General features: G+C 49.3%; 2 protein-coding genes across 2 annotated transcripts; both read right to left on the bottom strand.

Annotated features, from left to right (window-relative positions):
* Positions 1 to 5,529: 5,529 nt before the first annotated feature.
* ufc1 (ubiquitin-fold modifier conjugating enzyme 1) lies at positions 5,530 to 17,830 on the bottom strand. Its single transcript, XM_059949598.1, has 6 exons — positions 17,680 to 17,830; positions 15,466 to 15,533; positions 14,396 to 14,459; positions 11,931 to 12,007; positions 7,556 to 7,646; positions 5,530 to 6,938 (listed from the first exon to the last, which is right to left on the bottom strand). Exons 1-6 carry the CDS (start codon positions 17,800 to 17,802, stop codon positions 6,855 to 6,857), a joined length of 507 nt encoding a protein of 168 aa, XP_059805581.1. The 5' UTR covers positions 17,803 to 17,830; the 3' UTR covers positions 5,530 to 6,854.
* A 4,763-nt stretch (positions 17,831 to 22,593) lies between these two features.
* Positions 22,594 to 24,673, bottom strand: LOC132380647 (tubulin alpha-1 chain-like). Its single transcript, XM_059949596.1, has 4 exons — positions 24,538 to 24,673; positions 24,251 to 24,399; positions 23,423 to 24,103; positions 22,594 to 22,890 (listed from the first exon to the last, which is right to left on the bottom strand). The coding sequence occupies exons 1-4, from the start codon at positions 24,656 to 24,658 to the stop codon at positions 22,594 to 22,596; spliced, it is 1,248 nt and encodes a 415-aa protein (XP_059805579.1). The 5' UTR covers positions 24,659 to 24,673.
* Between the last annotated feature and the right edge of the window lie 376 nt (positions 24,674 to 25,049).

Here is a 25,049-nt window from a genome sequence, read left to right as displayed (position 1 = left end):
GGATACCAGATTTTAGAGAAATCACTGTTGACACTCTCAGATTGTCAACAACCAAAATGTTCTGTAATGATCCAGATTTCCAAAGTCTGCTGCATCTCTTGTGCCTCTGACGGAAAGCAATCGCCTTTTCCCTATAGTGTTTCAACCGTATAGGACATCGGTGAGGCCACATTTGGTGTACTCTGCAGTCCTGGTCGCCCAGCAACACAAAGGATGTCAATAAGCCAGAGAGGGGGCAGGGAAGACTCACCGGGATGTTCCTGGGACTGGAGGGATTGAGTTATAAGGACAGGCTGGGACTGTTTTCCCTGGAACAAAGGAGGTGGAGGAGTTACCATATACAGGTTTATAAAACCATGAAGGACATAGATAAGGTGGATAGTCACAATATTTTCCCCAGATTTGAGCGGGGATCCTTTTGGGGGAGAACCCCCTTTGCTTAGAGGGTTAAAGGGATATAGGGGGGCTTTAAAGGGGATCTGAGGGGTCAGTTTCCACTTAGAGGTTGGGGGGGGATTATCGTGCACGCTGCCAGGGGATAACGTTTACAAGAGACACATGGAAAGGTTCAGGGGGATATGGGCTGAACTAGCTCTGGCTATCAACATGGTCAAGTTGAGCCGAAGGGCCTGTTTCTGTGGTGTATGACTATCTGCACATTGTTCCCATTTCGCTAATCACCACCCCAAATTCTCTCACAATGGATATGAGAATGATCCTGGGGATGAAAGGGTTAACTTATGAGGAGTGTTTCGTATCTCTGGACCTCGATGGAGTCCAGAAGGAAGGGGCTGTGGTGGAAGATCTATTTGAAAACACACCAGATACTGAAAGAGTTTGTGTATCCAATAGTGGGAGAATTAGGACCAGAGGGCACAGCCTCAGAATAGAAAGACATCCCTTTGGAACAGAAATGGAGGAATTTTTTTATTTCGGAGGGTGGTAAATCTGTGGAATTCATTGCCACACACGGCTGTAGAGGCCAAGTCACTGGGTATATTTAAAGCAGAGGTTGATAGCTTCTTGATTAGTAAGGCTGTCAAAAGTTATGGGAGAAGGCAGGATAATGAGAGGGTTAATAAGTCAGCCATGATGGAATGGCTGAGCAGACTCAATGGGTCGAAAGGCATATTCTGCTCCTTTGTTTCATGGTCTTGTGGGCAATTAGCCCATCAACCCCCACTTCGTTGGGATGTGTGAGAAACCCACAGGGTCACAGGGAGAACCTGCAAACTCCGCGAACACAGGGAGGCGAGTGTTGAGATCAAACTGGGTCTCTGTCTCTGGGAAGCTGTGGTTTTACACCATGCTGTCTGATTAATATTATTATTCAAAAGGTGAGGATACCTACGTCCAGTGTTCAAATTCAAACAGAACTATCTCCAGCTGAAGCCACCGTGGCCCAGAGAGCTTCTGTGTTCAGGTTGGGATCTCCCCTGGCTTTGCCCATCCTTCCCTCCCTGAACAGTCCAAACAAGCATCATCCATCTCACAAGAACTGTGGCTAAAGACAATTCGCACACATCTGCTGTTGTTGGCAGACTTCTATAGTGGCGTGGTGGAGAGTGTATTGACTGGCCACATCACGGCCTGGTATGGAAACACCAATACCATTGAAAGGAAAATCCCACAAAAGGTGGTGGATTCGGCCCAGTACATTACGGGTAAGCCCTCCCAACTATTGAACACATCTACATGAAACCTTGTTGTAGGAAAGCAGCATCCATCAACAAAGATCTTTGCCACCCAGGCCGTACTCTTCTCTCCCTATTGCTATCAGGTAGAAGGTACAGGAGCCTCAGGACTCGCACCACCAGGTTCAGGAACAGTTGCTACCCCTCAATCATCAGTAACTTGAATGGAAGGGGACAACTACACTCACTTGCCCATCCATTGAGATGTTCCCACGACAAATGATCTCACTTTAAGGACTCTTTATTGTTGTTGTTATTTATTGCTATTTATTTATATTTGCATTTACAGTTTGTTTTCTGTACTCTGCTTGATCTTTCATTGATCCTGTTATAGTTGCTATTCTATAGCTTTGCTGAGTATGCCCACGGGAATTAATCTCAGGGTTGTACGTGGTGATATGTATGTACTCGGATAATACAATTTACTTTTGAACTTTGAATTCTGGATCATGGCAGCCAGTCGAGGTGAGTCGTAACAACGTTGTGTCAGCAAGACTAAGGAATTGATTGTGGACTTCAGGAAGAGGAAGTCAGGAGAAAACACCGGTTCTCGCTGAGGGGTCAACATCTCAAAGAATCTATCCTGAGCCTACTCATGAAGAAGGTCTACTTCATTAGGAGTTTGAGCTTCGATATTGTCACCAAACACGCGCAGATTTCTGCAGATGTAGAGAGCATTCTGACTGGTCGTATCACCATCTGGTATGGAGGCTCCAAAGCACAGGATCAAAAGAGGGTGCAGAGGGCCGTAGACTCAGCCAGGTCCATTACAGGTATAAGCCTTCCAACCATTGCAGACATCTTTAAGAGGCAGCATCCATCACCAAAGACCCTCACCATCCAGATGTGTCCTCTTCACATTATTACCATCAGGAAGGAGGTACTGGAGTCTCAAAACTCCAAAACATTCTCAAAACTGAATGTTTCAGGAACAAGTTCTTACTCTCTGCCATCAGATTTCCGAACAATTAGGAACACATGAGTGTTATCTATTTATTAGCTCCTCTGCCCCCTTCTTTACCCACTCTGGCCTCTTAACTCCTCACCTGTCTACCACCTTCCACTGGGACACCTCCTCCCGCGGTCCACTCTCCTCTCCTGTCAGGTTACTTCTTCTTCAACCCTTTATCTTTCCAACCCTCCTGGCTTCACTGTTCAGCTTCTAGCTAACCACCTCCCTCCCCTACTTTTAATTCTTTCCATTTCCTTTCCAGTGCTGAAGAAGGGTCTCAGCCCGAAACGTCGACTGTTTATTCATTTCCATGGATGCTGCCTGACCTTCTGAGTTCTTCCAGCATTTTGCGTGTGTTATGGATTTATTTGGCACTGCTTTGTAAAGTTGTAGTAATTTTGCCTTTACAGTGCCTTTGCAGCCAGAGTAAAACAAATTTCACGTCATTTAAGTCAGTGATTAAAACTAATTCTGAAGAATATAGGATAAGTTCATAGCATATAGTACAGCAGGGTAGCAGGCTCTTCAGTCCACAAAGTCTTGCTAAATTTAATTTAGTGCAAAGAGCCACACCGCCAAACAGCCCAACTATTTAACCCTAACCTAACCACAGGACAATTTACATTGACTAATTAATCTACTAAGTGGAGTGTCTTCTGAACATGGGAGGAAACTGGAGCACCTGGAGGAAATCCATACGCACATGGGAAGAATGTACAAGCTTTCTTATAGAGGACACAGGGATTGAACTCTGAAGCTCTGAGCTGTATAGTGCCGTGCTAACTACTATGCTACCACAGTGCCCCAGTTATCAAGTACCTGAATGATGAAATAAACTGTCATATGCCATATGGTCTCACCCTATCAGAGGTATTCTCTTAGTCTATCTTCTCTGCTGATGAAACAAACCGGTGTCCCTTCTTTCTCTGTTCAGTAAAGTGTCCAGCAACTCTAACATTGAACCAATTCTCTCTGCACAGCCACTAAGTAATCTGCTGAACGTTTTCAGCACACCCTGATTTCATTTCAGAATTCTAGTGTCTGCTAGGTTTTATTGGGACATATGCCACCTTCTCTTTCCCGCTTGCCCTCTGCTCCCCTTGGGTTTGGGCACCAACTCTGTTCCCACGACCAGAGTACATCGCAAATTTCACCCTTCCAAACCACACCACCACCCCCACCCCACCCAGGAGAGCTCTGTGATGCAGATTCGTGGAGCTATGCAGCACAGATCCTTCAGTCCCAACTCATCCATGCCGACTAAGTGGCCAGATTTCCCAAAACAGAAGCTGAATTGTTCACATGAATGCCATCGCTCTTCATACCACAGATCTGGCACGTTGACCCTTATCCCTATCAGGTCACCGGGTACAGAAGTCGGGACTAGACATGGCGAACTGTGCTGTAGTACTCTATAACTCTTTGACTCCAAGACGAAGACGTTTGGCACGCTGGCCTCCATCAGTCAGGACATTGAGACGGGTTGGGAGGTTATGTTGCAGTGGTAAAGACATTGATTAAGCCCCATCTGGAGTACTTTGTCCGGTTTTGGTCGCCCCACTATAGGAAAGACACCGAGATTTACGAGGATGGTGCTGGCACTGAAGGGATTGAGTTGTAGGGAGAGGCTGGGCAATTTGGGACTTCTTACATTGCAAAGAAGGAGACGAAGGGTTGATATTGGAGGAATGGATCAAATCATGAGGGCTGTAGATAGGGACAATGGGGTTGGGGAATCAAGAGGACGCGGTTTACAATGAGTGGGGAAGATTAATCAAGTGACCTGAGGTGGCAACTTCTTCATACAGAACAAGGAAGAAGCTGCCAGAGGAAGTGGTTGAGGCAAGTACAGTTAAAAGGCAATTGGACAGGTACATGGATAGGAAAGGCTTAGCAGAGTACAGGTCAAATGCAGGCCAATGGGAACAAGTTATGGAGGCATTTCTACCTGGTCAGGTTGAACAGAGGGCCTGTTTATGTTCTGTACTACCTCACAAAACATACACTTAATTCACATTGTTTTGGGGCAGTAGCTTAGTGGTTATCATAACACTATCACACCAGTCTCAATTCCCTTCCTCATTCCACAGACATACGGGATTAGTAGGTTAATTCATCACATAGGTGTAATTGGGCAGGGCAGACTCGTTGGGCTGGAAGGCATTGTTACCGTGTCATATCTCAAAATAAATACATTGCATTGTATTATAATATTTCCCAGTCAATCAGTTTTAAGGGCAGTAGGAACTGGGATTCCAGTGAATGTGAAAACCATTGCTGTTAACCAGGAACTCCCAACGGCCGATTACCAGTTAGTTATAGAGCACCGGAACAGGCCGTTTGGCCGGTCTGATCCTCGGCCTGCATCTACCTGCACTCAGACAATACGTGTCCAAACGCCTTCCATCCAGCTACCTATCCAAACCTCTCTTAGATGTTACCGTCGAAACCACTTCCATTGGCAGCTCGTTCCACACTCTCACCACCCTCTCAGGTTCCTCTTTCACCCTTAACCTATAGTTCTAGTCTTACCTTATATCAGTGGGGAAAGGACCTACTTGCATATAACCTATAATTTTGTACACCTGTTATTCTCCTGTGCGCCAGGGAATAAAGTCCTAACCTATTCAACCTTTTCCCATAACTCAGATCCTCAAATCTGGCAAAATCCTTGTAAATTTTCTCTCTACTCTTTCAATCTTATTGATATTTTTCCGGCAGGTAAGTGGCCAGAACTGCAGACGATACTCCAAATTAGGCCTCACCAACATTTTGTACCGCTTTACCATGACATCCCAACTCCTGTACTCAATGCACTGATTTACACAGGCTAATCGCCACCACAAATGACGTGTTACAAAAAAAAAAGGAATCAGACAGCAAAACAGTCTGCCCCACTTTATTACACATTCTACATGACACAACAGGTGAGAAAGTGTCAACCAGGTGTGCCGCCCCTTGTGAAATCACTGCCCACCCCGGCCCACCGTTTCAGCCCCTGCCCTCGGAACGGCGGTCAGAGCTCCGACCTAAACCTCCAGGCCAGCAAAAATCCCGGCCCTGTTATTCCCGGGCAGGGGAACGGGTCTGTGTGGGGTAGGGAGAGGAACAGCACTGGAATTAAACTGCCTGACGGCGCTCAGAGGAATGCCCGCAGTGTGGAAGGATTTGGGAGGTCGGGGATCCACAGAGTGCAGGGCTGTGTTCCCTGGGTTTTTTTGTGGGAGGTGTGACCCCGCATGATGTGGAATTGAGGCAGAGAGGCTGGGATTGGGTTATATACTCAAACTGCACAAGGGCCACAGAGTCAGAGCATTCCACGCTCTTCCCCACGTATGCAATTCGGGCACCTAACACAGGGGGTTGGGGGAGAGCAGAATCGCGAAGGATATCACGGGGAATGGGCCTCCCGGCCCAGAGTCTTCGCCCGGCCTTCAGCCACTTATTTACACCTCTCCCCCTCGTCCATAAACAAGGTGGGGGTGGGGGAACAATTAACTCGCCAAGTCAGAAGTTGGGAGGTGGGAGGGATACACGGGGTAGACACACGAGATTCTGTTGACGCAGGAATGCCTGAACAATATACGCTGAATGTTGGAAGAGGTCAGCAAGGAAGGCAGGATCGATGCAGGGAATTAAACAGCTGACTTTTCAGCCTCTCCCCCTGCCCCTTTTCCAGACCCAGTGAAGAGTCTCAGCTGGAAACATCAATTGTTCATTTTCCTCCTTAGAAACTGCCTGACTTGCTGAGTTCCTCCAGCATTTAGTGTGTGTGTTACCCAGACAGAGAAAGAGTGACAGACAGACACACAACGGCAGAGGGTGGGATCGAACCGGGATCTCCAGGGCCCTGAGCCAGCAGCTCTACCCGCTGAGCCACCGTGTCTAATCCAGTGGGCCACAGGCCTCCCAACCAATCTCCATCCCGAATCTGTGTGCCAATCCTCTCCACCCTGGATGGAAGCCCACCTGTGCCTTCGCCCCCACCCAGGAGGGAACAACCGAGGAGTGGAAGTATGAAGGGAATGGAAGGACTGAGAAGGGGATGGATGGATGGGTCAAGAGTAGGACGAGGACAGGAGAATGGACCATAGTTCAAAGCGATTTGTACAGAGGGCAATGAACAGTGAGGAGGCACTCATTCTGCCACGGAGAGTAGCCCAGACACTGTGTCACCTCGCCTCCAAGGATCTCCCCTCGCCCACCCACTACGCTTTGTCCGTTGCTGTCTTGTGCTGGATGAGCCCTTTGGCAATGAGATCAGGAATTTCCACAGCCAGCCACGGTCCTAACTGGGGGAGAGAAAAAAAGCCAGTCAATGGATGAGGTGAATACCCCCTCCCCTCCCCAAACCTGCAAGGGCTACTCAGTTACTGTCTTGTCCGAAACCACGGAACACCCAAGTTCCATCAACACCAACCCACCACACACTCCCAGGGTCAGACACAGAGTGACGCTCCCTCCACACCGTCCCATCACACACTCCCGGGGTCAGACACAGAGTGACGCTCCCTCCACACCGTCCCATCACACACTCCCGGGGTCAGACACAGAGTGACGCTCCCTCCACACTGTCCCATCACACACTCCCGGGGTCAGACACAGAGTGAAGCTCCCTCCACACCGTCCCATCACACACTCCCGGGGTCAGACACAGAGTGAAGCTCCCTCCACACCGTCCCATCACACACTCCCGGGGTCAGACACAGAGTGAAGCTCCCTCCACACCGTCCCATCACACACTCCCGGGGTCAGACACAGAGTGAAGCTCCCTCCGCACCTTCCCATCACACACTCCCGGGGTCAGACACAGAGTGAAGCTCCGTCCCCACCATCCCATCACAGATTCCCTGGGTCAGACAAGGAGTGAAGCTGCCCAACCAAGAAGAGACATTCTTCAGGAACTCACCCCAAGGGCCATCAGGTGCCCCAGCCCAAACTTTGGCACATTGCGCGCCCACAGTGGCTTGAAGTGGTCCGTCAGGCAAATCTTCCCCCCTCTGCATGGAGAGCAAAGAAGCAGTGTGAACGATCGGAATGGGAGTGGCGAGTTGTCACCCACTGGTAAACAGGGCTCCCAGAATGTAACCGTTACAGATTTCACTGAGGTATCTAAGATGTGCCTCAGGAAGGTCAGGCATCTTTCCTGGGGTGGCAATGGCCAACACTGGAGGACAACTGTTAAAGGTGAGTGGAGGAATAGTCAGGGGAGAGGTCAGAGGTCAGATTTATTCTAAGCATGGAACACATTGCTGGGGTAATGGTAGCGGCTGATGCAACAATGAACACGAGGAGTCTGCAGATGCTGGAAATCCAAAGCAACACACAGGAAGTGCTGGAAGAACTCAGCAGGACAGGTAGCACAGATGTTTCGTGCCAAGACCATCCTTGAGGACTGAGAAGGGAGCTGAACAGGAAAGCAGCCAGCTGGAAGGTGACAGGTGATGCCAGGTAGGTGGCAAAGATCAAGGGCTAGAGAAGAAAGATTCTGACAGGAGAGGAGAGTGGTCCCACAGGAGAAAGGCAAGGAGGAGACCCAGGAGGAAGTAATAAGCAGTTGAGAAGAAGTAGAAGGTCAGAGTGGGGAATGAGGGGGATATGTTTAGAGGAAGGAAAAATCGATAATCAAGCTTGAGGGAACCCAAATTGAATTCAAGGTGTTGCTCCTCCACCCTGAGGGTGGACTCATCTTCGCACGTGCCAGTTAGCTTGGACCAATGGGAATCAGAACAATAGAGATATTTAAGACACTCTTAGATAATGGCAGGGGACTGAGATAATTCATTGAAAGTGGTGTCACAGATAGATAGGGTCATAAGAAAGCTTTTGGCAGATTAGTCTTCATAAATAAAAGGACTGAGTACAGGAGATGGGATGTTATGCTGAAATTTTATATACGCTGGTGAGGCCTCATTTTGAGTATTTTCAGCACTTATCTACAGGGAAGATGTAAATAAGCATGAAAGGGTACAGGGAAAATTTACAAGGATGTTGCTGGGACTGGATTGTTTAAGTCGTAAGGAAAGATTGAATAGGTTCTGACTTTATTCAAAGTTCAAAGTAGATTTTGTTATCAAAGTACATATATGTCACCATATACAACCCATTTTCATTTTCCTGCGGGCATACTCAACAAATCTATAGAATAGTAACTATAACAGGATCAGTGAAAGATTAACTAGAGTTCAGGGAACCGAGAATATTGAGTGGACATTTGATAGAGGGACACAAACTTATGTGGGGTATTTCCCACTGAGGTTGAGTGGGAATACAGCCAGAGGTTAAGGGTGAAAGGTGAAACACTTAAGGGGAACATTTGGAGAAACCTCTTCATTCAAGAGGGTGGTGAGAGTGTGGAACGAGCTGCCAGCACAAGTCGTGCTTGCGAGCTTGATTTCAACGTTAAAGAGAAGTTTGGATAGGTGTATCAATGGGAGGGGTATGGACCCGGTGCAGGTTGATGGGTGTAGGCTGCTTAAATAGTTCGGCATGGACTAGATGGGCCGAAGGGCCTGTTTCTGAGCTGTATTTTTTCTATGAGCACATGTAAGTAAAACAGAGGATTATGGTGGGAAGGGTTAAATTGATGGTGGAGAAAGTTAAGTATTCGGCATAACATCAAGTGCTATACTGTTGTATGAGTTTTTTCCCCCCATACAGTTCTCGTTTCTCTCTCAGCCCCATTTGCCCATCTTTTTGCGGTAACTCCTGACCACCCCACTCCCCATCAATCAGGAACACATCAATCTCTGCCTTATTCACCCAATAATTTGGCCTGTGTAGCTCTCTGCGCCAACAAAATCCTCAGATTCACCACCCTGTGGGTGAAGAGGTTCCTCCTCGTCTCAGTTCTGGAGAGTATAACGTCTCCTTATACTGGGGCTGTGCCCTCAGGTTCCAGGTTCTCCCGCTGATGGGAATTTCCTCTTCACATCTGCTCTATCCAGGCCTTCTAGTGCCCAGTAGGTTTCAAAGAGGGAAATGTGATTACAGTGAGTGAGTGTGTGTGTGTGTGTGTGTGTGTGTGTGTGTGTGTGTGTGTGTGAGAGAGAGCGAGAGGGGGGGCGAGGAAGAGAGGGAGGAGGGGGGAGTGTGAGGGGGAGAGGGGAAGGGAGAGAGAGATTTACTCCTGCAGAGAGGGCTTTTTGTGTGTTGTGTGTGTGTGTCTGCGTGTGATGTCCCCATACCCTCCCTGTGGCCCAGTAGGTTCCCGTCCCACATCCCAACAAACATGCGGAGCTGGTGGGTTAATTGTCTCCACAGTGCACATGTGGATAAGGGGGGAGGACAATGGGAATGGGGGTTTCAGATGAGATCGGTATAAATAGCTGGCACGGACCCTGTATGCTGTAAAGCCTAGTATTACTCAATAATATCCTCGCCCTGGCCCTCGGTACCTCCCTGTGCACCCGGATCCTCGATAACTTAGCTGGCAGACCTCATTGAGCTCAGATTGGCACAATAACCACAGTCCTGTGTGCTTATTGCCCTGCTCTACTCACTTTATACCTACGTCTATGTGGCAAAGCTACAAAGAAGACATGACAGCAGCGATATTTCATTAGGAGTTTGAGGAGATTTGGTTTGTCACCAAAAACTTTCAAAAGTTCCTACAGATGTACCGTGGAAAGCATTCTGACTGGCTGCATCACCGTCTGGTATGGGGGGGATGGAGGCTACAGTACAGGACTGAAATAAGCTGCAGAGAGTTGTATACGCAGTCATCTCCATCATGGGCACTGGTCTCCATTGCATCCAGGACATCTTCAAGGAGCGATGCCTCAGAAAGACAACATCCATCATTAAGGACCCCAACCACCCAGGATATGCCCTCTTCCCACTGCTACCATCAGGAAGGAGGTACAGGAGCCTGAAGAGACACCCACAACAATTCAGGAACAGCTCCTTCCCCTCTGCCATCCGATTTCTGAATGGACATTGAACCCATGATCACCATCTCACTACTTTTTTTTATTTCTGTTTTTAACACTTCCTATTTAACTATTTAAAATATATAACCATATAACAATTACAGCACGGAAACAGGCCATCTCGGCCCTCTAGTCCGTGCTGAACACTTACTCTCCGCTAGTCCCACCGACCTGCACTCAGCCCATAACCCTCCATTCCTTTCCTGTCCAAATACCTATCCAATTTTTTTTTAAATGACAAAATCAAACCTGCCTCTACCACTTCTGCTGGAAGCTCGTTCCACACAGCTACCGCTCTCTGAGTAAAGAAGTTCCCCCTTGTGTTACCTCTCAACTCATGTCCTCGTTTGAATCTCCCACACTCTCAATGGAAAAAGCCTATCCACGTCAACTCTATCTATCCCCCTCATAATTTTAAATACCTCTATTAAGTCCCCCCTCAATCTTCTATGCTCCAAAGAATAAAGACCTAACTTGCTCAACCTTTCTCTGTAACTTAGGTGCTGAAAACCAGGTAACATTCTAGTAAATCTCCTCTGTACTCTTTATTTTGTTAACATCTTTCCTTTAATTCAGTGACCAGAACTGTACACAATACTCCAAATTTGGCCTCACCGATGTAATTCACATTTTATTCCAGTATGTGTTGCAACGTATTGCTGCCTCAAAGACAACAAATTTCACAACATGTGCCAACTCTGATTAATCCTGATTCTGTAATGCTGTCGGGCTGCAGAGTGGTGCTACGACACAGCTGCATTGGGGAAGGAGGTTGCGGACTGGGTGAAGTCAGGGGTGGCAACAAGGAAGGTCACCAAGGTGGTGACAAGGAGGAGAGAGCTGGGGGTCAAGTGGAGGGAAGGTTGTCGGGGGTAGGGGGTACATTCAACAGGGTGGGTCGTCAGGAAGGAGTGCCAAGGAGGGCAGCTGGGACGTGCGGGAGAGGCCGCTCCTGCTTCATCAGCACTCTGTGGGATCTTTCTGTGTGGTGTAGCTCCCCAAGACACAGAATAGAGCAGAGAGTCTCTGCCCTGGAGTGGGGTGGGGATGGTGGAGCTAGGGAAAGGATATGACTGTGCAAAACTCACCTTGTTTGTCCTCTCTCTCCCTCCACCCTATACGCCCCTTCCCACTCACTTTCTCCCCTGCATACATCCTTCAGCCCTCCTCTCCTCTCCTTCATGTGTACTGCTTTCTCCCCTTCCCCCACCACACACTACCATCTCCCCTCCCATACACCTCTCTTATTCCCCCTCCTGTGCATTACTTCCCCCTTCCACACTTTTGTGTTCCTTCCTCCCTCTCTGTTCCACTCCCCCCACCCGTCCCATACACCCCTCCCACACTTCCTACCTGTACATTTTGGCCGTCTTGCCGTCCAGCTCTGGGACGGCGATCTCGGGGGCCGTCGTGGGGTACGTGACGGGAATCTGCAGAGGTTCAGGAGAGGAGGGGTCTTGTCATCTCTGCTTGACCACTACACACCCCTTTCCCTCCAGACCCCAACTTCCACCCTGGCATGTTTCCTCCGCGCCCCCCCTCCCTACACAATCCCAGCACCAGCCCAAACCCTCACAGCATCTCCTAGACACCTCTGTAACCCCACCTCCCTCCCCCCGCCCCCACATAAAGGCTGATTTATACTTCTGCATAGTAGACTACGCCGCAGCCTTCGTAAGCGGCCTGCACCGCTGTGAGCACTTACACCTGTGCGTTGGTGTGTCTGCGTCGCTCTGCAATTCACCGCCAAAACGCTAGTTGGCGGTGGGGTTTCTAATGGCGACTGAGCGCATCATGTTGGAGTTGGAGCTAATAAATGTTGAACAAGGGTTACTTTTATTGAAATTACTGCAACGCAGAAAAGAGAGAAGGCGTCGGTGGAGATGGTGTGTATGACCATTGAACAGATTCAGGCAGAAGGAGGGTGAATTTTCTGTGCTTGTCCGGCCACTGAGAGACATGGACAAGGAAATGCATTTCAAATATTTTCGGATGTCCGCAGATAGGCTTGACGATTTGGTTCATCGTCTCCAAGCATATATTTCGCATCAGTGTGCGCACAAGTATGCCTAGAGCCAGGAGGAAATGCGATGCTACCAAAGCCGACCAATCACAGTTGTTGCGGTCTGCGTCACCACGACACGCGATTACATTTTTGGAGAGGTGCGCATCAGGCTATGGGGTGGGGTAGGGCATAGGGTATAGCGTCATTTGATGCAGAAGTATAAATCAGCCTTAACCCCACAATTCCACTGCCCTCTCCTACAGTGGAAGCCATGGAAAGGCAAGGATAGCCTGGGGCCATTATAACCAAGCAAGACCTTTGAAGTCAGACTGCCGGAAACTTACTAGACAAGATAGTGTATACTCAACCCAAACGAGTAAGGGCTCTGTAGTGAGACTTTTACAGAAAGGTCTTCCTAAAACATAAGGTTCCCTTACACAATAGGATATAGCGAAGACAGGTGAGATAAGAATAAAGGAAGGATGTGAAATGTACTCAACAACTAAGGCTCGATTGTCTTCACTAACTCCAAAATATCATCGGCTCTCTGCTTAAAGTTTCGATTGACTTTAACATCTCTATTGTGAATGGCGATTGATCTTGTGAGTCAGTTCAAACGTATACCATTTACAATAAATAAAATCATTAACTGATAAGCCAATTCTGTTTAAAATTAGTAGATTTCTGCTTAGACTTCAGGACGGTGTTGGTGACAGGGGCCATGCTGTAAATCTTGTGCAGAAGTAAAATAAAAAGAGTGTTTTGAGTCGTAAGAGTGCGTGTGTTCTGGACCCAGTTATTTTAGTTATTCCCCCCTCAGTAACCCCAACACCCTCTCTCACCCACTGCCCCTCCTCACTACTCTCTTCAACCCACTCCACAACCCACCCCCCCATAACCCCACTACCCTCTCCTACCCACTCCCCCCTTCTGTTACACCATTGCCATCTCCCACCCGAAGGAACAAGGGAGAAGGGGAGAAAAGCGAGAAGGAATGAGGCAGGAGGGTGGGGAGAAGACGTGGCACTGGGGAACACAGGGGTGCTGGGAATGCAGTGGTGGGCAGAAGAGTGGGTGTGGAGAGGGAGGGTGAAAGAGGGGAGGTGGGAGCAACAAGAAAGAATTATAGGGGGTGGGAGGAAGGCATGTGCTGGGAGGGGCAGGGGAGAAAGGGTCAGGATATAATGGGGGAGAGGGAAGAGGATAGAAGGGTGATGAATGGAAGTGATAAGGGGGAGAATGGGGAGATGAGGGGGCTGAGTGGGAGAGCTGGGGGACGTGCTGACTGACTGGGGTAAGTGGTAGTTGGGACCATTCAGGGAAAGGAAGTGGGGAGAGGGAGAAGTGGGGGAGGTGCGAGTGACAGGCAGGGGGAGAACGAGGTGAGAAGGGTGGAAGTGACCAGCAAGGGATGAGAAGTGGGAGTGACGGGGGAGTTAGAGGGGAAGTAAAAAAGAGGGTAGACGGATGGGAGCAACTGGTGAGAGATGAGAAGGGGGAGAAAGAGGGGAGTGGGAGTGACGGGGAGGAAAAAGGAGGTGGATGGGTGGGAGCAATGTGTGATGGAGGAGGGAGGGAAGTGGGAGTGACAGTGCAGTTGGAGAGGGGAGAAGGATGGCAGAAAGAGAGTAGGTGTGCGTGAGAGAACGGAGAAGGGTCAGGGCAGTTGTTGGGAGCGGGCTGACAAGGAGGGGGAGAGAGGAGTAAGAGTAGAGAAGTGTCAGGGCAAAAGGTGGGGGAAAGGGGTGAACAAGGTGCCAGGCAGAAGGGTGGACAAATGCTCAGTCTCCGAGGGAACGACATCGCCACTCACATCGAACTCAATGTCGAACTCGTACTTCAGCAGCTCGTGAATGTACCAACATTTGCCGAACCACCTGCAGAAGAGAGCCTCAGTGATTCCATCAGCAGCAGCTTCCCCAGCCCACACCCTCCCTGATTTCTGCCCGTCCGGGACAGAGCCAAACTCCAGGACAGCGTGGCCGACAGGGGCCATGCTGCTCTCCAAGTGTGTTTGAGGCACAAGCGTGAGCTTTCAGAGCCCAGTTAATCTGCGATGACAACTGGACAGGTGGGACTGTTTTCCCCGGAGCAAAAGGGGCTGATGGTGACCTAACAACCTTGACAAAAGCTCGAGGGTTGTAGATAAGGTGGGTGTCTATTATTTCCCTCTCAGGGTAAGAGAGTCTAAAACCAGAGGGCACAGGTTTCAGGGGCGAGGGCAGCAATTTAAAGGCAACCCAAGTGATATCAGGCCCTGGCCCAACACTTGACCAACATTACTCGATGTTGATCGGGGCGCCGATTTATTAAGCACCTTCGCTCCCCCTGCAACAAGCAGGGTTTCCCGGTGGCTAACCGTTTTAATTCCACTGCCCGTTCCCACTCCGACACACCTGACCATGGCCTCCTCTGCTACCATGGTGTCGCCATACTAAAATCATATCCCAACTGGGTAGCCTCCAACCCGATGGCATGAACATCGATTTCTCCCTCCACCCCACCCCCCCTTTTCCATTCCCCATTCTGGCTTCCCTCTTACCCACTCTCTTCTCCTCACCTGCCTGTCCCCTCTCCCTGGTGCCCCTCCTCCTCCTCTTTCTCCCACGGTCCACTCTATTTCTTCAGCACTTTACCTTTCCCACCAATCACCTCTCAGCTTCATACGTCTTCATCCCTCCCCCACCCAGCAGGCTTCCCCTATATCACTTCCGAGGTCGTCCTCCTTCCCCTCCACCCACCTTCATACTCTGGCCTCCTCCCCCTTCCTTTCCAGTCCTGATGAAGGGTCTCGGCCTGAAACGTCGACTGTTTATTCCCTTCCATAGATGCTGCCTGATCTGCTGAGTTCCTGCAGCACTTTTGTGTGTGTTACTGACTCACCTTGTCCCATCTTTGTTGGACTCTAGTCTGAACCAGTCATTGTCGGCCTGCTTGTTGTTTTCCACGTACTGGAGTGAAAAGAGAACTCGTGTTAATCAAAAGGCTTTCTTAAGTGGCAGTGCTGCATAATGAGGCACCATTTCACATGACTACTTGTCCCCTTCCCTGAAGTCACGGACCATAAAGTCTCATCCACACATTTAACCTCTGCCAACCTTTGATTTCTCAAAGTCTTAAAGCAACAGGCCCTTTGGCCCTTCACATTCATGCTGGCTTTTTTTTTAGAACACATAAAAACACAGACAAAATGCTGGAGGAACTTAGCAAGTCAGGTATTATCCATGGAAAGGAATAAACAGTCAAAGTCTGGAAAAGAAGGGGGAAGAAGTTAGAATAAAGAGGTGGGCGAGGGGACGGAGTACAGGCAAGAAGGTGAAAAGTGAAGCCAGGTGGGCGGGGGGGGCAGGGGGTCATGAAGTAAGAAACAGGGAGGTGATTGGTGGAAATTGAGCTGAAGGAGGAGAAATTTGATAGGAGAGGAGAGAAAGGAAGGAGGAGGGGCACCAGAAACAGGTGAGGAGAAGAGGGGACCGAGAATGGGAAAGGCAGGAAGGGAGAAGGGGGACTGGGGGAGAAATTAAAGCAAGTTCAAGTACCGTTGGAAGTACCCTGACTAGCTGCAATAAGGTCTGATACAGCAGTTCAAATGCACAGGATTGTAAGGAGCTTCAGAGAGAGGTGGACTCAGCTCAATCCAATCACAGGCACGTCCCTCCCCACCATCGGTAGCATCTACGTGAGTCACTGCCTCAAGATTGGGAGCATCCAAAGACCCCCACCATCTGGGCTATTGCAACTCCCATCAGGCAGAATCAGAATCGATTTTAATATCATTGGCGTACGTCATGAGATTTGTTGTCTTTGCGGCCATAGCACAATGCAATACATGATAATAGAGAAAAAAACATGAATTACTGTAAAAAAAAATAGATAATAGTTAAATTAAGTAAGTAGTGCAAAATAGAAATAAAAGAGTAGTGAGGTAGTGTCCATGGGTTCAATGTCCATTCAGAAAAAAGATGGCAGATGGGAAGCAGCTGTTCCTAAATTGTTCAGTGTGTGTCTTCAGGGTTCTGTACCTCCTTCTTGATGGTAGCAATGAGAACAGGACACGTCCACAGTGACGGGGGTCCTTAATGATGGATGCTGCCTTTTTGGGGAATCACTCACTGAAGTCCTGGGTAAATTGGAGGTAAATGCCCATGATGGAGCTGACCAAGTTTACAACCCTCTGCAGTCCCCTCCCCCCCACCCCTTACCAGAAGGTGATGATCTATCTTGCTTCCGTACGCCATCTGAAATTCTGCCTACTATACTATCGTCGGCAAATTTATAGGTGGCATTTATAGAGGCACAGAACCCTATAGTCCCACACCAGAATAGCTTGGTAGCATAGTGGTCAGTACAACACTTTATAGTACCAGTGAAGGGGTTCAAATCCTGCCACTGCCCGTAAGGAATTTGTATGTTCTCCCCGTAATCATGTGGGTTTCTTCCAGGTGCTCTAGTTTCCTCCCACAGTCCAAAGACATAGCGGTTCGTAGGTTAATTGGGTATTGTAAATTGTCCTGTCATCAGGATAGGATTAAATCAGGGCTGGGCGGCACGTCTTGAAGGGGCTATTCCGCACGGTATCGCAATACATAAAGAAATAATTTAAAAAACACCAGGTTCACGCATTCCCTTCAATGATTCTAAACTAGATTTTTTTTGTCTTAATTACGTTCGTTCTTGTTGAAAAGTAATATTTTGTTTAGGAGTGTTGTGTATCTGATGTTATGTGTTGTCATGCTGCTGAAGTAAGTTTTTCATTACACCTGTGCATACGTGTACTTGTGCATTTTACAATAAACTCGACTTTGACAACCTGCTACCCAACTGGCAGACCCGTCCCCATTCACCCTCTGCCCAGACCCCGGCGTCTTCAGCAGAACACCCCACCCGGTTCATATAGGACCGGTAGGACGGGGTTTGACAGGGAGAGGTTACGGGGAGTGGGGAGAGCCGGGTACCTGGGAATTGGGACTCGGGATCCCTTCCGCCCGGACCCTTTGGGAGCACCGGAGGACCGGAAGTGGCGGCCGGTCCGTCCACGACACCCTCCGCCCTCACCACCCCGACTTGTCGGTCGGCGACCCCGGGGCCAGTGGGCACCTTAATCAGAGCCTGATACTCCTCCTTCAGCCGCTCCCGCCAACGTTCGCTGTCTCGTGGGCCCGCGTTGGTCCGCAGCAGCGGGATCCCACTCAGGACCCGGCGTGTCGCCTCGTCCGCCATGGCGTCCCACCCCCTATCGCATCACGCATGTGCAACTGCCAACCGGTTGACTCGGGCGTCACCATATTGCGGAAGTTGTCTAAGGATCATGGGATTTGTAGTGAACCAGGCTCGAATTCTTTCCTGGAGTATATTACGAATAAACTCTTCTTAAATATCGATTTTAACCGACGTTTCGATGACAAACTCTGCCATCTAATCTGGGATGATGCCTGGGCATGTCTTGTCCGGTGGTATATCCACTACACTGATCCGTCCCTCCTGATTGGTTAGTCCTCATACATATGATATATGTAGTCTTCATAGGAGGATAGAACGATGGCGCAGAACAGGCCCTTCGGCCCACAATGTTTCTGCTAAACACAATACCAAGTTAAACGAATACCACCTGTCTGCACGAACTCCACAATCCTACATTCCCTGCCATGTCTGTGTCTGTCTGACTGCCTCTTAAAGACCAATACCCTGGCAGCCTGTTCAAAGATTTGCTCTGTTAGTCACAAGTGTGTCGAAACATACAGTGAAATGTGTCATTTGTGTCAAACCAAATCAGTGAGGATTGTATGGGTGCCAATGTAGCATGCCCACAACTCACTGTCCCCAAGCCATTCGTCTGTAAGAGGAAACAGGCAGTGATGGGAATTGACCCCTGGTCGCTGGCTCTGTAACAGCATTAGGCTAACCGCTGTGCTACCGTGCCATCCGAGTTCAATTCTGGCTGCTGCCTGTAAGGAGTTTGTAAATTCTCCCCATGACTGCTGAGTGCTCCAGTTTCCTCCCGCAGTCCAAAGGCATACCGGTTATTTGGAGATTTGGTCACATGGGTGTACTTGGGTGGCACGGTCTCAATGGGCCTGAAAAGCCCATTACCCATTCTGTACCTCAAATGGAATAAGTGGGAAAACCCACCCGGTGATCATTGGTGCAGTAATAGTGTTACATTATCCATATACTAACATACTGCCCCACCTTTAAACTTTCACCCCAAACCTATGACCTCGAGTTCATCGCATATTCAGCTCACAATAAATATCGAGCACATGAGATAAGAATCCTTGAAAGTGAGTCCATAGGTTGTGGGGACAGTTCAGTGATGTGGCAAGTGAAGCTGAATGAAGTTATCCCCTTATGTCACCATTTACAACCTTGAGATAACATTTCTTGCAGGCATACTTTATAAATCCATAGAATAATAGCCATAACAAAGACCACACCAACTTTAATGTTCAGCTGGTGTAATAAAGACAACAAACTGTGTAAATATAATAATAATAATAATAATGTAACAAATATAAGAACATGAGATGAATAGTCTTGAAAATGAGTCCGTAGTTTATGGGAGTATTTCAGTGATGTGGTTATCCCCTTTGGTTCAAGAGCCAAACGGCTGAGAGGTATATAACCATTCCGAAACCTGGAGGTGTGAGTCTCAAGTCTCCTTTACCTTCTTCCTGATTGCAGCAGTGAGAAGGGAGCATGACCTGGGTGGTGGGCATCCCTGATACTCCACATAAATGTGCTCAGTGATGAGGAGGGCTTTACCTGTGATGGACTAGGCTGTATTCACTACTTTTTTGTAGGGTTTCCCGTTCAAGGGCACTGGTGTCTCCATATCCGACTGTGATGCAGCCGGTCAATATACTCTCCACCACATATCTATTGAAGTTTGTCTAAGTCTTAGATGCCATGCTGAATCTCAGCAAACTCCTAAGGATCCCATACTTTCTTTTCGTAGTTGCATTTATGTGCTGGGCCCAGGACAGGTCTTCAGAAATGATAACAGCAAGGAATTCACAGTTGCTGACCCTCTCCACCTCTGATTATATGATGAGGACTGGCTCCATCTCCTGAAGTCAATAATCTGTTCCTTAGTCTTGCTTATATTGAGTAAGAGATAGTTGTGTGGCACCACTCAACCAGATTTTCAATCCTTCTTCTATACATTGATTTGGCCTATGACAGTGGTATCATTGGGAAAGTTAAGTACTGCATTGAAGCTGCACTTAGCTATTGGCCATTCAGAAATTGTTTGGCTGAGGAGAAGTTGTTCCTAAATCACCACGTCTGAGTCTCCAGGCTCCTGTACCTCCCACTGGTGGCAACAATGAGAAGAGAGCATGACCCAGGTGCTTAGTTATGGAGGACAATTTTTTGAGGGACCATCATATCGCCTCCACATTCGGCTTAAGAAGCTTTGGTTTCAAGATTCATATAGAGGAAAAGGTCCTTTAGCCCAACTCATCCATGCTAACCAAGGTGATTCATAGAAACATAGAAAAGCTACAGCACAATACAGGCCCTTCGGCCCACAAAGTTGTGCCAAACATGTCCCTACCTCAGAAATTATTAGGCTTACCCATAGCCCTCTATTTTACTAAGCTCCATGTACCTATCCAAAATTCTCTTAGAAGACCCTATTGTCTCTGCCTCCACCATCGTTGCCAGCATCCCATTCCATGCACTCACCACTCTCTGTGTAAAAAACTTAACCCTGACATCTCCTCTGTATCTACTCCCCAGCACCTTAAACTTGTGTCCTCTTGTGGCGACCATTTCAACCCTGGGAAAAAGCCTCTGACTATTCACACGTTCAATGCCTCACATCATCTTCAACATCTCCATCAGGTCACCCCCTCATCCTCCGTCACTCCAAGGAGAAAAGGCCGAGTTCATTCAACCTGTTTTCATAAGGGATGCTCCCCAGTCCAGGCAACATCCTTGTAAATCTCCCCTGCACCCTTTCTATGGCTTCCACATCGTTCAATTAGTGAGGTGACCAGAACTGAGCACAGTACTCCAAGTGGGGTCTGACCAGGGTCCTATATAGCTGCAACATTACCTCTCGGCTCCTAAATTCAATTCCACGATTAATGAAGGCCAATACACCATATGCCTGCACAGCTGCTTTGAGCGTCCTATGGACTCGGACCCTGTGGTGAACTATGTGCCTGTCTGGACACGCCCCCTGCTGACTGCTCCTGTGGCTCCTCCCACAGGCCCCTGTATAAAGGAGATCTGAGGCCTGACGCTCGGCCTCAGTCTCCAGGACATTGTATGATAGACACTCACTCCTGGTTCCTTCCTCCAGTCAGTAAAAGCCGATATCTCGCCTTACGTCTCAGTGTGAGTTATTGATGGTGCATCAGACCCCAAGATCCTGCTGATCCTCCACACTGCCAAGAGTCTTACCATTAATACTATATTCTGCCATTGTATTTGACCTACCTAAGTGAACCACCTCACATGTATCTAGTTTGAACTGCATCTGCCACTTCTCAGCCCAGTTTTGCATCCTATCAAAGTCCCGCTGTAACCTCTGACAGCCCTCCACATTATCCACAACACCTCCAACCTTTCTGTCATCAGCAAATTTACTGACCCATCCCTCAACTTCCTCATGCAGGTCATTTATAAAGATCACGAAGAGTAAGGGTCCCAGAACAGATCCCTGAGACACTCCACTGGTCCCGACCTCCATGCAGAATATGACCATTACAACTATTCTTTTCCTTCTGTGGGCAAGCCAGTTCTGGATACACAAAGCAATTTCCCCTTGAGCTAGTCCTATTGATCTGAATTTGGCCTATGTCACTAACCAATCAAATGTGTTTTCATTTTGGAGGACCTGTCCTGGGCCCGGCAGGTAAGTGCAATTGCAAGAAAGCGTGGCCGTGTCTCTACTGCCTTAGGAGTCTGCGGAAATTCGGCATGACAGCTAAAATCTCTATAGATGAATGGTGGAGAATATATTGATTGGCTGCTTCACATCCTGATATGGAAACACTAAGGTTTTTGAACAGAAAATCCCACCAAAAGTAGTGGATACGGCCAAGTCCATTATTGTAAAGCTCTCCCCATCAATGAGCACATCTGCACGAAGTGTTCTAGCCGGAGATCAGCGCCCATCTTCAGGGAACCTCCCCGCCCCCCATCCAGGCCATGCCCTATTCTTGCTGCTGCAATCAAAGACATTTAACATGAATTAACTTCAGAAATGTTCTTGCAAATGCTGCTTACATGATGACAGCTGCCTGTGATGCTGCTGTAAGCGGGCCCATGCGCGTACTTGCGCCCATGACGATAAACGTGAATTTGAATAATTGCCGCCCTTCCCACCCCAGCAGTTTATAAGACCATAAAATATAGGTGTAGAATGAGGCCATTTGGCCTATCGAGTCTCCTCCGCCATTTCATCATAGCTGATCGATTTCCCTGTCAGCCTTCTCTTCGTATACCTTCAACGCCCTGACTAATCGAGAATAAATCAACCACTGCCTGAAATATCCCCAGTCACTTGGCTTCCACAGCCGCCTGTGCCAACGAATTCCACAGTCACCACTCCAGCTAGAATTCCTCCTCATCTCCGTTCTGAATGGTCATCCTTCTAATCTGAGGCTGCGTCTTCTGGTCTTAGACTCCCCCACCACAGGAAGATCCTCTGCACATCTGTCGAGACTTTCCAACCCGCGAGAAGTTTCAATGAGATCCCTCCTCGCGTTTCTGAATTCCACTGAGTACAAGCCCAGAGCCATCGAACGCTCCTCACGTGACAAGCCTTTCCTTTCCGGAATCATTTTTGTGAAACGCCTTTGAACCCTCCACAATGACAGCACATCATTTCTTAGACAAGGGACCCAAAACTGCTCATGGTACTCCAAGTGAAGGCCCGCAAAGCGGTTGTTTTTATTTAAATAAACGCAATGCAAAACTAAGCTTAAAATAGATTTTATTAGATAGATTAGATAACAGTATAAAGAAAAATAAACTATTCTTTACAAGCATAAAATAGAATCACTCTTCCTCCTCGGCCCTCTTGTCCAGATCTGCCGAATCGATGCCAACCTCCTCGTAGTCCTTCTCCAGCGAGGCCATGTCCTCCCGCGCATCCTGGAACTCCCCCTCCTCCAGCCCCTCGCCCACGTACCAGTGGACGAAGGCCCGCTTGGCGTACATCTTGTCGAACTTGAGGTTCATGCGGGTCCAGGCCATGGCCACGGCGGTGGTGTTGCTCAGCATGCAGACAGCGCGCTGCACCTTGGCCAGGTCGCCGCCGGGCACCACGGTCGGGGGCTGATAGTTGATGCCCACCTGTGGGACGGGAGGGAAAAAGAAGCATTCATTTCAGGCACTCAGAGAAACAGCTTCATGATTAGTGGCCACTAGAAGGCGCTCCAGTGGCGCAGCGGGTCGAGCCACTACCTTACAGCACCAGAGACACGGGTTCGATTTCCAGTTCCAAACTGGCGTAAAAGGTGCAATATAACAGGCCGGTATGGGCTTACTCCGGGCTATAGGCTTATTCCCAGGCTGGAAGAGGGTATAGGTTGTAGGTGCTTGGCAATGGTGTTTTAATTAGGAGGGGTGGGGGAGGTTGCTCGCGAAGAGAACGATTCTAGACTCGATAGCTGAACCGTATGTGGACTTGGATGTGGAGAAACGTGGATAGTTTTGGCTTCCCTACTTGAATTCCAAGAATTTAATGGTAAGGCTGCATGGTATAAAAAAGGTTAGGAACACTTGGACAGAACGAAGCACCCCGTGGCACAGGATAGGACGCTTCTACAAACCTTCACCAATTCCCCGCCAAGCCCCGTGGTTTGGTCTCAAACGGTCCACTCACCTTGAAGCCGGTCGGACACCAGTCCACGAACTGGATGGAGCGCTTGGTCTTGATGGTGGCGATGGCGGCGTTCACGTCCTTGGGCACCACGTCTCCGCGGTACAGCATGCAGCACGCCATGTACTTGCCCTGGCGGGGGTCGCACTTCAACATCTGGTTGGCCGGCTCGAAGCAGGCGTTGGTCACCTCGGCCACGGACAGCTGCTCGTGGTAAGCCTTCTCGGCCGAGATGAGGGGCGCGTAGGTCACCAGCGGGAAGTGGATGCGGGGGTAGGGCACCAGGTTGGTCTGGAATTCCAGAAGGTCCACGTTGAGGGCGCCGTCGAAGCGCAGCGAAGCGGTGACAGACGACACGACCTGACCCAGCAGGCGGTTGAGGTTGGTGTAGGTGGGGCGCTCGATGTCCAGGTTCCGCCGGCAGATGTCGTAGATGGCCTCATTGTCCAACATGAAGGAGCAGTCCGAGTGCTCGAGGGTGCAGTGGGTGACCAGCACCGAGTTGTAGGGCTCGACCACGGCGGTGGAGATCTGGGGCGCCGGGTAGACGGAAAACTCCAGCTTGGATTTCTTGCCGTAGTCGACGGAGAGTCTCTCCATGAGGAGGGAGGTGAAGCCCGAGCCGGTGCCGCCCCCGAAGCTGTGGAAGATGAGAAACCCCTGAAGGCCCGTGCACTGGTCCGCCTGCGGGGAAAGAGGTGTGAGCGTGAGGTAACTGTGCTGTTCTCCGTTCGGAATGGGAGAGGATAGTGGGACAGGTGTGGATTGGGTTCAACACTGGCCAATGGAAAACGCTTACAATTCGCTGACGGGCACCAACCCAGAACCTACCAGCTTCCGGATGCGATCCAGAACCAGGTCCACGATCTCCTTGCCGATGGAACAGTGGCCCCGCGCGTAGTTATTGGCCGCGTCCTCCTTACCCGTGATGAGCTGCTCGGGGTGGAAGAGCTGCCGGTAGGTGCCGGTCCGGACCTCATCTGTGTGGGGAGAGATCACAGAACGGGAGGATTAGCATGATTTATTTATTTGTTTGCTTTTTTTATTACGGGCTTATTACGGGGAGGGAGGAGACCGCGTTGAGGTTTCAAAATGTCATTACTATTGCGTCCCCTTACCGACCACGGTGGGCTCCAGGTCGACGAAGACGGCCCGCGGAACGTGCTTGCCCGCCCCCGTCTCGCTGAAGAAGGTGTTGAAGGAATCGTCGCCCCCTCCGATGGTCTTGTCACTCGGCATCTGTCCATCCGGCTGGATGCCGTGTTCCAGACAGTACAGTTCCCAGCAAGCGTTACCCAGCTGTACGCCGGCCTGACCGATGTGGATTGAAATACACTCACGCTGTAGAGCGAGGGACGGAAGAGGACCACCGGTTATTCAAGAAGAACAGCGAACGAAGACCGGTCTCAGCACGCTCCCTACGTGTCCCATGAACGTAATCTGCTCGCGGTTCCCGCTTTCCCACTAGTTAAGGGCGGACTCGTCCGCGATCCTTCCCCAGGTAGACCCGTGAAGCGCCTACCCCGAGTAGTAACCCCTCCACCACACCTTCGCAAACTTCGCCTCCTTTCCGCCTACCCCAGTCACCCAATGGAGTCACCGCCTGAAACCCACACCACCAGTGAGGACG

This window comes from Hypanus sabinus, chromosome 24, assembly GCF_030144855.1.
Source record: "Hypanus sabinus isolate sHypSab1 chromosome 24, sHypSab1.hap1, whole genome shotgun sequence".
Classification (NCBI taxonomy): domain Eukaryota; kingdom Metazoa; phylum Chordata; class Chondrichthyes; order Myliobatiformes; family Dasyatidae; genus Hypanus; species Hypanus sabinus.
Note: the sequence above shows the minus strand (reverse complement) of the source record. Positions and strands in the feature narration are given on the sequence as shown.

What these genes read in the sequence shown, in the direction of transcription:
- ufc1 (XM_059949598.1), bottom strand. Translation starts at nt 17,802, where the DNA reads ATGGCGGACGAGGCGACACGCCGGGTCCTGAGTGGGATCCCGCTGCTG. An exon ending in TCCAACAAAGATGGGACAAG is followed by an intron (nt 14,460 to 15,465) that starts GTGAGTCAGTAA and finishes TCTCTTCTGCAG; the next exon opens with GTGGTTCGGCAAATGTTGGT. An exon ending in AGTTCGACATTGAGTTCGAT is followed by an intron (nt 12,008 to 14,395) that starts GTGAGTGGCGAT and finishes GAACCTCTGCAG; the next exon opens with ATTCCCGTCACGTACCCCAC.
- LOC132380647 (XM_059949596.1), bottom strand. Translation starts at nt 24,658, where the DNA reads ATGCCGAGTGACAAGACCATCGGAGGGGGCGACGATTCCTTCAACACC. An exon ending in CCTGGAGCCCACCGTGGTCG is followed by an intron (nt 24,400 to 24,537) that starts GTAAGGGGACGC and finishes CTCCCCACACAG; the next exon opens with ATGAGGTCCGGACCGGCACC. An exon ending in GGTGTCCGACCGGCTTCAAG is followed by an intron (nt 22,891 to 23,422) that starts GTGAGTGGACCG and finishes CCCGTCCCACAG; the next exon opens with GTGGGCATCAACTATCAGCC.